The 17516-nt window shown below is 37.2% G+C and overlaps 1 protein-coding gene across 4 annotated transcripts in view; it reads left to right on the forward strand.

Annotated features, from left to right (window-relative positions):
• Positions 1-4710, forward strand: part of HECW2 (HECT, C2 and WW domain containing E3 ubiquitin protein ligase 2) — a 357715-nt gene extending 353005 nt beyond the window's left edge. For all 4 annotated transcript variants that reach the window (XM_072741976.1, XM_072741975.1, XM_072741977.1 and 1 more), the window contains one exon: positions 2262-4710. In XM_072741976.1, the coding sequence (XP_072598077.1) occupies positions 2262-2373 (112 nt within the window). In that variant the 3' untranslated portion in view covers positions 2374-4710. The remainder of the gene's footprint in view (positions 1-2261) is intronic.
• Positions 4711-17516: the final 12806 nt, after the last annotated feature.

The raw sequence follows: 17516 nt of genomic DNA on the forward strand, positions 1-17516 counted from the left end.
CAATTTTATGTGATGTATATTTTATCACAATGAAAAAAAACTTGCAAAGATAAACAGGCCAAGGAGATGAACACAGAGAACAAATAGGAAATGTTACAAGCAAGCTGACTTGAGGAAAGATGCTCAGCTATGTTGGTAACCAAAGAATTGAAAAATTTTAAATATCATTTAAAGGAGTATCATTGTTTAGTCTAATAGGATAATGAGTATTATGTATCCAGCACACAAAAGTCTGGCAAATTCAAAACATATTTTACTTGTCTGCTTCTTCCTGTTTCCATAGAACAGGGATAAAGTCTTCATTTTATAATTCTGTACTGTATCTAATCATTCTATACTTCATTTAAAAATTCCATACTGAAGATGGATTTTAAATCATTCCTAGGGCTGTCTTCTAGTATGCCAGTTCAAGTTGTAAAAAAGTTAAACCTCTTTCTTGAGGCTTCCAAGTTGATGTTCCAGTGCAAGGAAGATATAACAAGAATTATATTAAATGCAATTCTGAAATAATTTATTCTATTAAAAATGTGCTTGGCTGGGACACCTGGGGGGCTCAGCCATTGAACATCTGCCTTGGGCCCAGGGCATGACCCCGGGGTCCCTGATCGAGTCCCAGGTCAGGTTCCCCTCGAAGAGCCTGCTTCTCCCTCTGCCTATGTCTCTGCCTCTCTTTCTGTGTCTCTCATGAGTAAATAAATAAATAATCTTTAAAAGAAATGTAGTTGGCTGCAAAGACTAATTAGTTGACGTATCCTAGCGTTCGTAATGACAAGAGTCACAGACTCTGAGCCAGTACTATCTGTGTCCTAAAACTGATATTCTTATAATTGAGCCCCTTTGCATTCCTGGCGTAATAAGGCATGTGGCTACACACCTGCTTTATTATGTCTTTGTTTTTTTCATTATTTCCATGAGTCATGATTGTCGTTTTAATGGTAATGAAATGTTGCTAATAACACATCTCTTATTAATAGGTCAAAGAGTGTGAGCCAGGCATTATATTAAGCATGATTTTTTAAAAATGCTTCTATTATTTTATTTAATCCTTGTATCCTGAGAGAAATGATATGATTCTCATTTTATAGGTGAGAAAATAGAGTCTCAGAGAGTTTTAATAACTTCAAATCACACAGCTTGTTGGTAGAGCTATAATTCAAAGCCAGGTCTGTCCAACTCCAAACTTCTGATCTTTCCACTGCACTGTACTGCACGTAGGAATATAATTATACTTACTTCCTAAGTGTTAGAGTGATTTATAAGAATGAAAATTTAAACATGTGACTTTGTGAAAATAGCCCATCAATAATTTTAGCTCCTAAAATTCCACATTAATCCAGGAGCATTTTTTTTAAAGTCAAAGTTGTTTAGCTTTCACAAACAAGCTGTTGTACATTCAGAATAAAATGCTTCCTATTCCATGTCAAAAGTACAGATTTGTTTCTTGATAAGATGTACTATTTTGGAGACTGTCTATTTCTTATTGTGATTCAGGTGCAAATAACAGGAAAGCATATTTTTTTTTCCTATCTTGGCAAAGGGGAGCTATTTCTAAAAAAGAATACTTAATGTAATGATTTAAATGGCCATGATTTTGTGCTGTGAGTTAGGAGAAAACAGATTATAACACAGGACTGAAAGAAGTAACAATGGTCTACTGACCTCGACAGGAAAATCCAGCCAAGGAATTTCCCTGAGATTCTAAGCCACGAGGTGGGTCTTCAGAGATACTCAGTGCTCTTCCCTGCATGACAAAACGCAAAAAAGATATAAAACTGTAGATTTCCTGGGACATCCACACAAATGCGATCTCTGAAAATGAATTACTTTGCAAAAACTTCTATTCATGTCTACGTAACGTGTTGAATCACTAAATTGTACACCTGAAACTAATATTACACTGTATGTTAGCTAACTGGAATTCAAATAAAAACTTTTAAAAGAATCTAACATCAAAAGACATGCAAAAAACCAGACTTGTCTTTCCAATTCTTAGACAACTAAACAAATAGTAATGTGTATGTAACGTGGATTTTAAATGGTGGTGAAAACATAAAGAAAATATTTTTTAAATCTCCTATTTCTCTTTAGAAATTCAAACATTTTCAAAGTTTCTCTGAAAAAAAAGTGTGAAAATTGGCAACAAGCCAATCTGAATATGAAGGACAAGCATGAACACACACACACACACACACACACACACACACCCCAATCTCCTTTCACGCAAAGTGTTCTAAACTATGTACTGCTGCTTCTGTTTACAGAGCTCACACTTGTTTTAACCGTCTGGATCTCCCCCCGTACCCATCCTTCTCCATGCTTTATGAAAAACTCTTGACAGCAGTTGAAGAGACCAGCACCTTTGGACTTGAGTGACCTGAAAAAGCGATGTCGGGCTCTGTACGGACAGGCAATTTTGGAAGCTGCGCTCTAGAAGAATGGCTAAACATTGGAAGTTTCAAGAGTATGCTTCCAGTAGAGTAAAGCTGAATGCTCTGATTTTCCAGGAACACATGCTCCGTCACATTTGGGGACCGGATGGATAGTGGTGATGAGTCCTCTTGGAAGGATTTGGGTGAGCTTGATGCCCAGGGAACAACCCAACAGTCTTTCAATCAACAGTTGTTGACTGCCAAACTTTTTTCCATTTGTGTTATGTTCCAAGACAAAGATGAACCTGTACACGATCAGCTTCATGGTAACTTTTAGGGACTCAGGAGGATCTTGAAACTTACCATTGAACGTGGATCAAGCCAAACTGGCAGCACTTGGCCCAATCTCCAAATTAGCGCAAGTTAAATAATATAATAAAAACAAATGTATTTCCTGAAAGTACATTCATTTAAGCCCTAAGTTATAGCAGAATATTCATTTTCTTGCTTATGAGTGCCTGCATGGTGTGCACCATAGGTTTCAGCTTTCATGGGACACAAGTGAAAATGAAACCAAGTCAACATGAGGTAACTTTAAAGATTTGCAATAAGGTGGTCTGTGACAATGTATATGCAAAGTGGTATGTGTGTAATTATGGCTGAAGACAAACTGTTATACAATGAATAACTAATGACAGATTTTATGCTTTATAATGCATGAGAACAATTTAAAAATAACTAGCAATTAATCACAGCATATCAGGAAAAATACACAGTGAGTTCTGTTTATTTTTCATAGGTTCATTATATTTCTGTTCCTTAAGATGTATATAAGAACCTACCTATCATACTGTATGTATCACCTGTTCCATTTTCATGTTCCATGCTTACTCGGGCATCATGCTAGTATGTATCCTTTTACAGCACTCTCAAGGGAACAAAAGGGCCTTTTATTTTTATAAAGGTACAAAAAAAAATTCCCCGAAATATTTTGCACTGAATGTACCAAAGTTGAAGGGACATTACAATGTGACTAATGGCAACTCCATCACTTGACAAGTATAATAGGAAATAGCTTCTAAATCCGACTTCCTTCACAGTGCCATGTCTACCACTACAAGGACTGTGCATCTAAGTAATAATTTTTTAAGACTCACTATATGTGATAGTATGATATGCATTTATTTAAAATGCATTAGACTTTTTCCATCCATCAAATACTTTACAGGATGGCATTTAATACAGATATTTCGTATTTCCCCCACTGCTTTTTATTTGTACAGCATCATTAAACACTAAGCTCATTTAGAGAGCCATCAGCGACACCCAAGAGATCAGCTCTCTTTAGTAATAAGAATTCCATTTTTCCCTCATCAGTGAAGACATCACAAATTGAAACTCTCAGTACTATATTTCTAAGCCTGCATTTTCACTGATGCATAATTTTCTTATCAATATTAAGAAACAATTTTTCTATGGTATCTCAGCAACTGCATGCTATCACTGATGTGATTTCTGCTTAGTTTTATCAGAGGTTGTTCATTTTTATTGCTTCTGGGGTTACTCCACATCGTTGTTTATTTCTTGACTTATGGCCATAACTAATCTGAGTGAGTTCTCTAATAGGTTGACATTAAATCATGGATAATAAAAGCATTGGATTAAGATTTGGTTTGCCAGCCTGTGGTTTTACAGGCGTTGCCCAAACACCTCTTTGAGAATTATAAGTAGCCATGGAATTCCTATTATGGGATGTTGGCAATCTTGTATTTTATAGGGTCACATGCATGGTTTTCACAGGTGGTTTATAAGAACTAATTGCTCTCCTGTTGGTTAAGCTATGTTTACTATTGAGACCCTCAAGAGAAATACCACTCATGTTGCATTCCTGAATTAAAGGCAGGTACTATAGCATGGGGAAATGTTCCCCCCAAAAGGTTACAGAAATCTGGAGATTAAAAAAAGATTAACTGTGTACTATAATTGGACCAGAAAAAAAGGAAGAGAAAAAAGTTTTAATTGGAAATGTTAGCTTGTACTTACTGATCATGAATATAAGTATATATTTAATTTTGCAAACTATTTTTACTTGTTTGTATTTTTTTCATTATAAGGAAAAATAGTATAACATACTTTTTAAAAAAACCCTCATCTTCACTTGTATATAAGATGGTTCAGGTTCAGAGCTGGCATTCTCTAAGCAGCTGGTATAAAAGGTTACATTTCTTTCAAAAACAGACCATGTTAGCTTTCATTTTGGTTTGTGACACTTTGTTATCATACTCCACATTATTATGCAAAAGAGGTTTGAAATAAAATGCATCTCTTTATTTCTAACAAATATATTTCTTGTTAAAGCATCTAACTTCTTCCCAAATAACAGTATAATCATCTACTGTTGCTGTTGTTCTCAAAATTGGGGATTATCAAAGATGCACTTAGCATATCAGAATACCATGATAATGGATCTATTATTCTTAATTAGTCCAATTATAACTGAAAATATTAAATAACATTTCCACATATTAAATTAGACTTAAATATCCTCTACAAATAGAAATACCCATAAATATTTTCTGGACTCTGAGCCTAGATGACTTGGCTGTGTGGTCTCATTTTAAGAAATTCATGAGTGATGCTTGTTCTCTGCTGTTTTCTCTATAAAAGACAGCCATGCTGCCTTGTGTATGTATGCGGAACGTGTGTTAGTTGAAGCAAGAGGCACCCTATTAGCCCCCACTGTGTGCCAGCCACTGTGTTTGATGATGGAGCCACAAGGTTCAAACTCTGTCCTTAAGAAGCTCACAGTCTAGAGTAGACACCAAGGTTTTTAAGAAGTATTTTTAATGAAATTTGGTATGTTCTACAATCAAGGAATGAGGAGAGAACAGCTTATTCCATCTGGGAAATCCACTGAAGGCTTCATACATGGGAGATACTCTGGCTAAAAATAAAAATCACATAAATGCTCTTTCTGTTAGTAACTAATGGCATGTAATAGTGTGTCAACACTGGTCAGGTGGGGAAGCCCAGGGTGCACTTAAACACGAGACTTTAAAGTGTGCAGACGGGGAGCTGAGCCATGACAGAGCAGCTCAAGGATCCTCAAATTATCAAAGAAATGCCAATATTAAATCTGGTAGTTTCCTTTCATCTGCACTGTAATGTACCTTCAGTTTTCAGTGAGGAAAAAAAAATCCCCAGTCCTTGGGCCCTACCCACCTTTGTGGTCAAGACATTTATTTTATGCACAAAAGAATGAACGGATCTTGGTTAAAGAAGTGTGGTCACAATTTTCCAGCATATGTTGTGCTTGTAATTTAGCAGACATTCCGTAATCAATGAGGGAAGATTTGTTTCACCTGCATTAACGATCAGACGGGCTGACATGTTCAAAATGCCTGACAGTAATGGTGGAATGTGTGTGTGTGTGGAACTTTAGAGTTTCAAAGTGCTATCAAGTGTGCCATCTTACCTCTTCTGCTGCTCACAGGCTTTTGAGGGGTAGAAGGTGCCAATCCCTGCTGGGCTGAGGCTGATTTTCGTGGATGGCTTATAAGACCCGCTTCAGCACTTTCTGGTTACAATTCTAGGTTTCCTTTCAAGAAATGGGGAGACTGATGTTTCTACAAACATTCCACTACCACTGAATTTTGCAAGATGCTTCATCTGCCCAAGTTCTCATGTCTACAAACAAATACTCTTAACATGTGTCATCTTCTGAAAAGCCCAAGGAAGAAATTAGTATATTCTTGGAAAAACTCATAGACTTAATATTTGCATTTTGCTACCAGTTATAGGAAACTTGAAATGATACATAATTTGATAGGTTTTGGTGGATTCCTATAGTATAGTGTTTTAATTTTCTCAAATATTATTTAGAAGTAATTTAATGGAGAAGAAAAAGCACTTTTATCAGAAACCTAATTTTATTTTTTAATTCTTAACAAGGATGGATCTAGAAGCTGGTTGCTAGGTTCCAGTGGTGTGGGTGAAGGAACCCCTGCAGGTTCTCTTTTCCTCTCTGTCCTCTTCACATTCACTCAATTTTTTTCTTTCTGCACAAATTGTGTTTATGACTTGACCACTTCTAACGGAAGTGAACATCTGATAATAAAGAGTCTGAAAGTCTTTCTAACTTAACCATATTGAAGAAGTCCCCAAGGCAGGTGAAATGATGATATACCATCATTAAAAGATCTCTGTAACCCTGCACAGTAAAAACGTGGAAAAGAAGAATGTGACTTAATCCCCTAACTGGGTCTGAGTCTCAGGCCCCTATTGTTCTCTCTTATCTGCTTTAGTTGATGTGTGGAAACACTCTAGGTCTTAGACACCTTACTTCCATAAAACTTGAGTGTAAATTAATGAGCATGTCACTTTTAATCAGATTCTCATTTTGCAAAACCTGTTACTTTCCTAGTTTGATTGTGTTTTCCAGATAGATTTGTTTATCTAACATAGAAGCAAAGGAATGCCAGCCAGAGACATTAAAGCTTTCTCAACTGTGGCTGAAGGCCAACAGCAACCCACTAGAAGGGTGATACAAATAAAAAAAAACAACAGAAAAGCCCAGCAGTTGTGTTCCCCACCCCTGCCAGAATGTAATGCAAATTATTGACCAGCTATCAAGATTCAGGAGTGGTTGCTGCATTCCAAGGAGCTGGCAAAGGAAATACTGTGCGTGTGTGTGTGTGTGTGTGTGTGTGTGTGTATGTTTGCGCGCACGCTCCCCTTAATCACAGTATTCTGGGCCAGAAGGAATGCAGGGATGGTTAAGACAGGACCCTAGCAGAGGGAAAGTTAAAACAAGGGTTGGAAAGGTCATCTGAAGGCTTCAATTTGGTTCCTGACTTAGGAGAAAAAAAAAAAGAATGTCTTGCTGTCTAGTGAGGGCACTGCTTGATAAACTGCCTGGTGGGAAATACCTTCATTATATAACTTCAGTAGGTTGATAACATCTGATTGCACAAAAGAATTTAAAAGTATTAAAGCTAACCATAGCTGAATCAGGAAAATTTGACAATTTAGTTAAATTATGTTGTGGATTTTGTTTAACTTCAGATTGCTATTGCAATTATTGAACTTCCTATGTAAGTAAAAAAAAATGTCATAGCTTGGCATATTTATGATGCTTAATTTGTTTCTCAGCAGACATTCTTTGACACTAGCTTTTGGGACATTTTCACAGTTTCTAGTGGTTACTTAGATGTTCCCTATTAATACAAAAAGTGAAAACTTAAGAATTAGGTTGCTGAATTGCAAATGGAGATCTAATCAGTGTTTCCAATTTTTCAGGAAGCTAATCAGGATTGAAAACACATTTAGATTTAATCTGCTAGGCAGTTTATTTGGCTTTCATGATGGCACAGTTCAGCAGCATCGGCAGTCCCTAGTTGTAGGGGTTCTGGGGAAAACAAGGAAATTAAATTTATATATGTGATTTTTATGTTTAGTGGCCTTGGGCAGGTGATATCTTTCTAATTTTCTTGTAGAATATTACAACCCTGAGGAGTGTTGATAGGTATGTTGTGTGATTCAAACTGAATCAGCTGTTACTGAGGCAGATAAGGAACCATCAGTAAACTTCTGGTTACTACACCTTCTGTAAAAAAGGATGGATAATGTTCAAGAAATACCTTGGAAGGATTAACCAGGAAACACACAGAACTGAATGTTCTTTTAGGACCCTGATGCTCTAAAAGCTGTTATTACAACCTATTTTTCTTGATATGATATCGTAAGTAAAATTTGAAGCTGTTAATATATTGGAAAGTGCATAAGATTACATGTTTTTATAATAGGGATGCAGGCATTCCAAAAGAAATAAAAATACATGCATCTCTTTTGCCTCTTACTGGAAGTATTAATCTAATTTTAAAATAATGCTTACTTTTTAATATTAAGGCTCTGTAAAAAAAAACATATTTATTTCTAAAATTTCAGTAGAACACAGGTGATGTATTTTTTTAAGCCTTTCCATTTCTTTTCACCAACTTCACCCATGTGTCTACTATACCATGTATTACACTCAAGAGCTATGTTTTTATTTTGTTGAGTTGATTTAAGCTTCATATTCAATCAATGTGACTTTTAGTAGAGAATAATAATGGGAGATATTTAGTATTGGCATTAAGACCATACAGCTCTCATTTTACCTTATATTTAAATTTCATCTATCTTTTTCCAAAGCAAATAATGCAGATTGTTGACATCCTAGAGCTGATTTGTGGGTGGTATTAAATGGAGCCTGGGACTCTGAAATGTAGACTAGATGTTTGTTTTCTGGAAAGTTTATATTCTTATCCTCACCTGAACCCCTGCCTTTTGTGTTGTATTTTTTTATGCCTTGAGGGAAAGATATTTTAATGTGTACAATTTGTTTTATTTTCATACTGATCTCTATTTTTGTTTAAAACCATGTTGCATCATGAAATCACTTAATCCAAAATAAATCTTCTTTAAAAAAATAGATTATTACTTCTCTGTGATACATTTGGGAAAGAAAAAACTCAAGAGGAAAGAGAACAAAGTAGGGATAAAGGTCTCATGGGATTCACATGCAGCTTTGTGGACACAGAAGTTCTCTTTTCATGATATTTATAATTAGGAATCCATGTTATTTATCCCTCAGAGAATATTTTAGTATTTGATAGCCCATCAAATAAGGTTGAAGAAATGAATTAACACAAATCATAATGGGCTGAGACTCTTTGTTAATCCATCTTGGTTGCTCATCAAATAAGGTTGAAGAAATGAATTAACACAAATCATAATGGGCTGAGACTCTTTGTTAATCCATCTTGGTTGAATGCTTGTTGCATAAACACATATGCATACCACCGCTACCACTACCACCCACAGCAATATAATCCAGGCATTACATATTCACAAGCCTACAGGGGCCAACTAGTTATGGTATGAGTGAAACTGCCTGGATGTAAGCAACAGAGAGGGGTGGTGGGATTTACCCAAAGGGGGCATTCTTATATTTTACTCCAGCTCTAGTCAGATAAAATTCAGGTCCAGTGTTGAAAGATCTGATTTATCAAGAGAATCTCAAATCTAAATTTTTGTGTGAAATTTCTAGATTTTTTTTAATACTCAGTGGATCAAAGCAAATATGTCTATCAGTTGAATTTGCCTTCCAAACCAATTTGAAACCCTTGATTTAATCAATATCATTATGTTTTAATGATTGATAGTGTAAAAGAATTGACCAAATACATAAAATATTAACAAGTAGTTAACAGGAAGAGATGGGGGAAGGAGAAAGGCAGCTGTATATAAGGGCTGACAGTCACTAAAGGATGTACTTGAAAATGATCTGTGCTTCCCAGTGTCTTTCTGAAAACCACCTTGTGTTAATTCATATGAGTTAAGAGTATTCTTGTCAAGATTTCATGGAACAGATGTGCCACTAAACTCTTCATTCTGTATTTTAGACTAGAAATAAATTTCATATACCATATGAGAGCAGTTAGAGGAAAGACTCATCCTTTATAATGACTACTTTGACATTGTTATTGACAGGGAAGAGCAAGAGATTGTGTTCACAGCACTTATTTCCTGGTTTTTGTGTCATATTATTCTGCCTATAATTTTTTACCTCAATGTACTTTTATTACGATAAATCTATCTGCCTTCATTATATTCTTATATTAAAACCTGAAACCCATTTAGTTAGTGAATGTTTTAATAATGCAAAATTTCCACCATCCTACTAATTGCCCCTGTGAAGTCTTTCTTGGTATTTTTTTTATTTCATCCTCTAATAAGGAAGCATTTAACCTCTTTATCACGGAGGAGCAAAGTTTTTTTCTACATGCTTTTCTCTATAGATCAAAAATGTTTACCTATTAATGCCTTTTTTCCTTTTAAATAGATAACTTCCTTCTGTAGATCCTAGGTTGACTAGAATAACATTTGTCAACCAAAGTAAATTTTAGAATCATAATAATTGAAATGAGAATACCTAATAAAGATAAAATGATCACATTGTTAGAAATGAACTTCACAAATTTCATTGACATTATTTTAGGTTCTCTCGAAAGATTTTTAGTTACTGATTGTTCATTTAGAAAGGAAAAGCAAGCAATTTTCCAAAGTATAAATCATTGGAACAGTATGTATTTCTCTGACAATTTATAATAATGTTATAAAATACTACCTCTTACTATGCAAAGTAATGGAGTAGTATAATAATCCATATCTGGTAGGTATTCAATTAGCATTGGAAAAGAGATCCCAAATCCAAATTCTTGAACTTTGTCATGACATTGCCAACTACCGGTCCCTCTCCCTGCCTCTACCCCCAAATTAAAGCCTAAACTCAACGCCAGATAAAGACCTGCTTTATATTACTATGTGACTTTTCCTCCAATGTCAAATGAAGTCTTCTTTGCATTGGGTTAAAACATATGAAGGGCATCTTTTTCAGTAAGGAGAGTCGGTTCTTTTTTTTTTTTTTTAAGATTTATTTATTTATTCATTCAGTCAGAGAGAGAGAGAGACAGGCAGAGACACAGGCAGAGGGAGAAGCAGGCCCCATGCAGGGAGCCCGATGCGGGACTCGATCCTGGGTCTCCAGAATCACGCCCTGGGCTGCAAGCAGCGCTAAACCACTGCACCACTGGGGCTGCCCCGTAGAGTCAGTTCTAAAGAGACCAAAAGAGGTCAAGAAGCTTCCTACACCTGCTTCTTCCTATACCTACACTCGTAGTTTCACTCTGTATCCTTACATAGAGGGAAAGGCAAGTTCCAAGAAGAGAAACCCAGTCAATGAAGAGAAGTAAGAGAATATGTTGATATATGAATCTGGGTATATAATATGGGCTGGCCCAGATTACCCACTCTACAACTTCTCAGGGCAAAGGAGTCTCTGGATGCAAATAGCACTACTGATGAGTCCAGAAACACTGGAAAGCCCAAAAATGATATGGCCAAACCTGACTGAGGCTGGGCAGCTCCCTTATCTTCCAACCTCATGGCCTTGGAAATGCAAGAGAAATCTCAAGTGATGAAACCTCCAAAGAGAACAAGACTCAGGTCTGTTCCTGAACCTGACCAATCCAAATCAGCATTTCTTTTTTAAGGATGGAATGAGGGAAAATGGAGAGGAGCTATACATTTCCCCTGGGGGCAATTCCATTCTGGAATGATTGGCTTCCCAGACAAAACAACAAAATAGACCATTTTTAACTGTTGACTAAAGAACTGCTTACCAATTGTTGATAATTTACTATTAATCCAGTTTCAGTTAAGAAGCCATGTCCAAAACTTTCAAATGTAGCACCCAATGACCATGATAGAGGATCCACCAAATATGGAAATGTAGCTGGAAGCCAGCCCTACCAAACAAAATTACTTGTCTGCTTCATTTACAGCTGAGTGAAACGTTCATATGTCAGCAAACTTGGTTTTAATCTGAAAATAGAAATTTTCCCTCATTAGCTTTAATAACAACTGGTCCCTCGCTCTCCTAAATATTTTTTTTAAATTTTTTTATTTATTTATGATAGTCACAGAGAGAGAGAGAGAGAGAGAGAGGCAGAGACACAGGCAGAGGGAGAAGCAGGCTCCATGCACCGGGAGCCTGACGTGGGATTCGATCTCGGGTCTCCAGGATCGCGCCCTGGGCCAAAGGCAGGTGCCAAACCACTGCGCCACCCAGGGATCCCATCGCTCTCCTAAATATTGAAGGAATTTGATGATCCAGGAAGATACCACCTTAATTTTGCCTATTCCTTGAACCGACAATGTGTACCCAGGGGTGTGCATGCCCTGGTTTAGAAAGCAAGGTCTGTATCATCAGAGTCTCTTCTTCATACAATACTACTGATGATTTAGGGCTAAAATGTTTAGGTTTGTTTTCTCTCATCTGCAATTAACCTGTCTGTTATATCACTCATAACAATGTTTAAGGAGGAATGAAGATAACAGGCTGTCTGAATCTCGGAACCAGGCAGGAATGCCAATAGTTTTGTGGCTGAGTATATCTACAGAGTTTTTCTAACCAGCCACACAGTTTGGGTGAGGTGATGGTTGTACACATACGTGCTGCTAAATTAATGTTTCATCACTGACTTTGACCTGTCCAAAGCCAAGGCCCTCAGTTAAGATATAAAACATATTTTAAAAATTAGCCCTACTCCTTAGAGAAATGACTGATCTTAGGACATAGTCAAGATAAGCCTGAAACGTCATGTAGTGCTTCAAAGTAGGGAAATACTTTTTTAAAAAAGGTCCCAAAGGTGGGAGTATGTTAAGAGGAAACAGGACCCAACTGAAAGGGCTCCAGTGGCCAAACCTAGAACCATTTGAGCAACAAAATTAAAGTAGTATTGAATCATAACACAAACTGTAAAATAAATATAAGTGCATACTGATAAATAGATGATTGAATAATTAATAAGAGACAAATCTTTTAGGCACAAGAATTTCAAATAATCATGTAAAGACTCTACTCTTAAATGTGGGAATGTTCACTATAACTTCCTTCCAAAGAGTACAGCACAGAATGCAGGTGGGGGAGAAGAGTAACTTTATAGTGATGAAACCTGACAAACACTACCTCAGCCGGGTGATTAAGGTCAATATCAACAGTCATAAGTCATGTGGCTAGTATGTCCCCTTGACATGATGTGATGAAAATGGCACCTTACCCCTGTGGCCTTCTTCCCCAAACCCGCTACCTCAGTTTAATCATGAGAAAAACAAATTCCAATATAGGAGCCTCCCACAAAATGCCTGACCTCCACTTTGCAAAAGTATCAAGGTCAAGGTCCTTAAAACCAAGAAAAACCTGAAAAACAGAGAAACAGTCATGGCCAGGAGGAGCTTAGTGAGCCATAGTGACTGAATGTAATGGGGTAACCTGGATAGAATTGTGGAATGGAAAAAGGACATTAGGTAAATACTAAGGAAATCTGACTAAAGTATAGACTTCAGTTAATCACTATAATATCACTATTATATGAGCTTACCTACCATTTGTTAATATTTATTATATTATTATATGTTAATATTTATAATATTAATAATAATACTATTATTTAATAAGAACCTGAGGGTTATTCTTGGATAAACGGATAAAAACATCCATGTTTTAGAGGATGATGTGAAACAGTAGCTTTCCCACTGGACTGTCATGTGGCAATAAAATTCAGCTCCATACACAAGCCTTTCAACAATATTTGGTTGGTGGGAGCAGGGGAATAGCTTAGTGTTATGAAGTTTATGTAGAGGCCACTTTTAGGCAACAGGCTTGAGGAATGGGTACTTGAGTAAGGCAAAAACAGTGACACCAAACAGGTGCATAAAGTGACCCATATTGAAATACCATAGGCCCGGGACTCCCGGGTCGCTCAGCGGTTGAGTGTCTGCCTTTGGCCCAGGATGTGATCCTGGAGTCCTCGGATCGAGTCCCACATGGGGCTCCCTGCATGGAGCCTGCTTCTCCCTCTGCCTGTGTCTCTGCCTCTCTCTGTGTGTCTCTCATGGATAAATAAATAAAAATCTTAAAAAAAAAAAAATACCATAGGCCCTAACTGACCAATGGGCTACTTGCAACAAGGCACAGTTCCTAAGATTAACAATAAGGGAAAATACCACATGCTCCCATACCACCTCACTCTGCCCTGTAACTATAGCCCCTCACTACCACCAGGAGACAGATAGTCTCTCTTTTGCTGTCCTGTTCCCTTAGGTGTATTCAATAAACTTCTATCTCTTTGTTCTGCCTTGGGTGAATTTTTTCACTGCCCATGCCACCCGCCCCCAATCCAATCAGAATATATCACACTTTACACGTGATTAAAAGGAACATTTACTGACAACAACTAGCAGTTATCATCCATACTTATACCATTATTATATAAAATGGAATAAAATTTAGTAACCACATGAAGAGAAGGGCAGTCTCAGAATAATGAACTATCTTTTAAATAAATTCATTTTTATTAATAACCAAGTTGTATTCTGTTATTTACAACCCAACAGTCCTAACTACTGCATTCTATAAAGTATGAAGCTCTATCGCTGGCATATAGGAAGTGCTCAAAAAATGATAATTGTGGTGACAATTTTCTGCTAACTGACCTCCTACATGGGGTGGGTCCTTCTTTACCTAAAAGAGTTCTGCTCTCCCACTTCTTCACCCACCATGTGTTCAGATATAAAAGCCACATTTTCATGTGATACCAGAGACCTGGGAATAGTATCATGTCAGCTTCATCCAAGAAGCAGAAATAAACTCTTGGTCTTTCCTTTTCTGAGGGCTCATGTCCCATATGGTAAGACACCAAGGTATAGTTTATAAAACAGGGCCTTCCTCCATCAGAGTGGCTAAAATTAAAAGGACCAATGATAGCAACAGCTGGCAAGGATACAGAGCATTGAGAATTTTCCATATTGCGGGTAAGAGTGTAAATTGATGAAATCAGATAGAGAAACCATAAGAGATTCTTAATCATAAGAAACAAACTAAGGGTTGCTGGAGGGAAGGTTGGGGGATGGGGTGATTGGGTGATGGGCGTTAAAGAGGCACGTGATGCAATGAGTGCCAGGTACTATATACGACTGATGAGTCACTGACCTCTACCTCTGAAACCAATAAAACACTGTATGTTAATAAATTGAATTTACATTTTGAAGAGTGTAAATTGCTGCAACCACTTTGAAAAAGTGGCAGGATTGACCAAACTAAATATATGCCTAACTGTGACTAGCAATTTCACTTCTGAGTATAAGTCCAACAGAAACGAGTGCCCACGTCCACCAAAACACACATGCAGGAACATACATGGTACTTTATTAATAACACTGGAAGTAATGCAGACGCCCATCAACATTAGAATAAATTTAAAAATTGTGATTATATTAACTCAAAGATGAAAAAGAATCAATTGCTACTGCAAGCAACAACATGGATGAAACTTGCAGACAAAAGAAGCCCAATACAAAAGAAGGCATATCATAAGATTCCATATATATATATATATATATATATATATATATATATATAAAGTTTGAAAATAGGCAACAGGAGCCTGTCATAACAGAAGTGAAAATAATGGTAGACTAGGGAATATTGACTGAAAAGAGGTGCAGAGGACCCTCTGGAGAGCTAAAAAAAAGTCCTATTTCTTTATCTGGATGGTGGTTACAAGGATGAATACATATTTGAATTTTATCAACCTGCATAGTTAAAATATGAGCAATTCTTGTATGTAAGGTATAGGCCAGTATAAAAACAAAACAAAATCTAATTTGCTTAAAACAAAACATGGTCTTTGAAATATGACAAATATATCTCTATATCCTGGCTCTCCAAATCTATCTTATTTGTTGAATGACCTCAGGCAACTTCACCAGTTTGAGTCTCACTTTTTTCATTTGTAAGATAGGGATAATGTCTCTCTCATGCTGCACTTCTTATGTTAAATGAGTTGTGAGTCTAACACATTGCTTTGCATTTGGGAAGCTCTCAATATATTTACTTTCCTTTCCCCTCCTGTCCTGGTGGACTGGCCTTACTATTCCTCACTGTATTGCCTTTAGGAAGCCACCGGATCTCAGGCCTATTTTAAGGAAAAGTGATTGACCTACCCTACCCCAAAAAGTAACCCAGACTCTCCTAGATCAGATTACCAAATCGCCTATCTCCTCAGATCCATTTGGAAACTCTTCTGGGAATGATTTACTCATTCAACCATCCATCCATCCATCCATCCATCTATGCATCCATCCATCCAATCAACACTTCTTGAGTTGCTATTTTGTGCTAGGCACCACGATAGGTGCTGGGGCAATACTGGGGGAAGAGCAGACATAGTTCCCGTCTCTGGGAATTTACAATCTCATGGGAAGACAAGCAGTAAACAAATAAATCCATCATTATTAATTATGACAAGAAGTGCTAAAATAAAGAGCAGGGCAGTGATGGAAGAGAAAGCCTCTGGGAGGATGTAACATCTAAAGTGAGAACTGAAGGTAGAAGAGCAGCCAGTCACTGGGAGATCAGAGGGGATACTCCTGCAGTGTCCTATCCTTGAAGTCTTGTAACATCCAAAATAACTACCCAGCATACATAAAAGACACACTCAAGCCAAAGAGAGTCTTCTCACATGTGAATGCCTGCTGTAACATCTATTCTGCTTCTCAGAAGGGTTGTTTTGCATATTTCCTGTTTCTCAAAAATTCGACTACCAGATAACTAGCTTTCCACTCTAGTAATACAAACGCATGTGTATAATGAGTTATGGAGCTAGGACATTTGGGAGATGAGAAATGAGAACCGGCAACCTACTACTTAGGCTGCGTGGAATTTGTTGTCTCAGTTCAAGGTCTGTCTGCACCTCTAACTGTACGACCTCAAGCAGTCACTTAAGTTCTCTGAAGCTGAGTTTCCTCATCTGAGAAACAGGAATAATAAAGACTATCTCAAGGTTATGTTTCGAAATTAAACAAAATGACATATACAGCGCATCTTGCATGAAAAAGTATTATCATGCTTTATTTTACTACAAGAACTTTAATCCTTTGTACTTACGTAGTCTCGTTACAGAAATGTCAACTTTTAAAAACAGGTACACTCCTTTTTCTTAGATATCTTCTGTGAACCTTGGTTATTGATCTGGAATTCTTGGTTATGTGCTAACTCGTAGCACTTTGGGTGCTAAATCATTGTTGATTTTGCTAAGTCCCCACCCAAAACTGCTCAGGCAATCCAGAGCAGCGGTGGGGAGTGAGCATGGCTTAGCCAGTCAGGAATCCAGGAACACTAAGTTTTTGGGTGATCCCAGTGCCCTACATGGCTGCAGGCAAAATAGCCGTGGGGCTCAGCTCAGCTTGCCATCTGGACTCTGGGCCCTCTCGATGAATTACAACCTCTTTTCCTTCCCTATTGTCCATGGTTGCTCTATGGTAGAGTCTCCTATAATATCTCAAAAAAAGGGTGGGGGTGGGAAAGGAGAGAAAGCAAGTCAGATCATTTTGCTCATTGGATAGTCCGTTTAAAATAGTCACTTCTGGACCGAGCCCTGACCTCGGTCAGAAAAGTCACTCTCAGAGTCTTTTTTCTCATTTGTAAAGTGGGATAACTCAAGCCTTGCTCACGGTAACCTCAGGATGTTATGTTATGTTATG

This window comes from Vulpes vulpes, chromosome 16, assembly GCF_048418805.1.
Source record: "Vulpes vulpes isolate BD-2025 chromosome 16, VulVul3, whole genome shotgun sequence".
NCBI classification, from domain to species: domain Eukaryota; kingdom Metazoa; phylum Chordata; class Mammalia; order Carnivora; family Canidae; genus Vulpes; species Vulpes vulpes.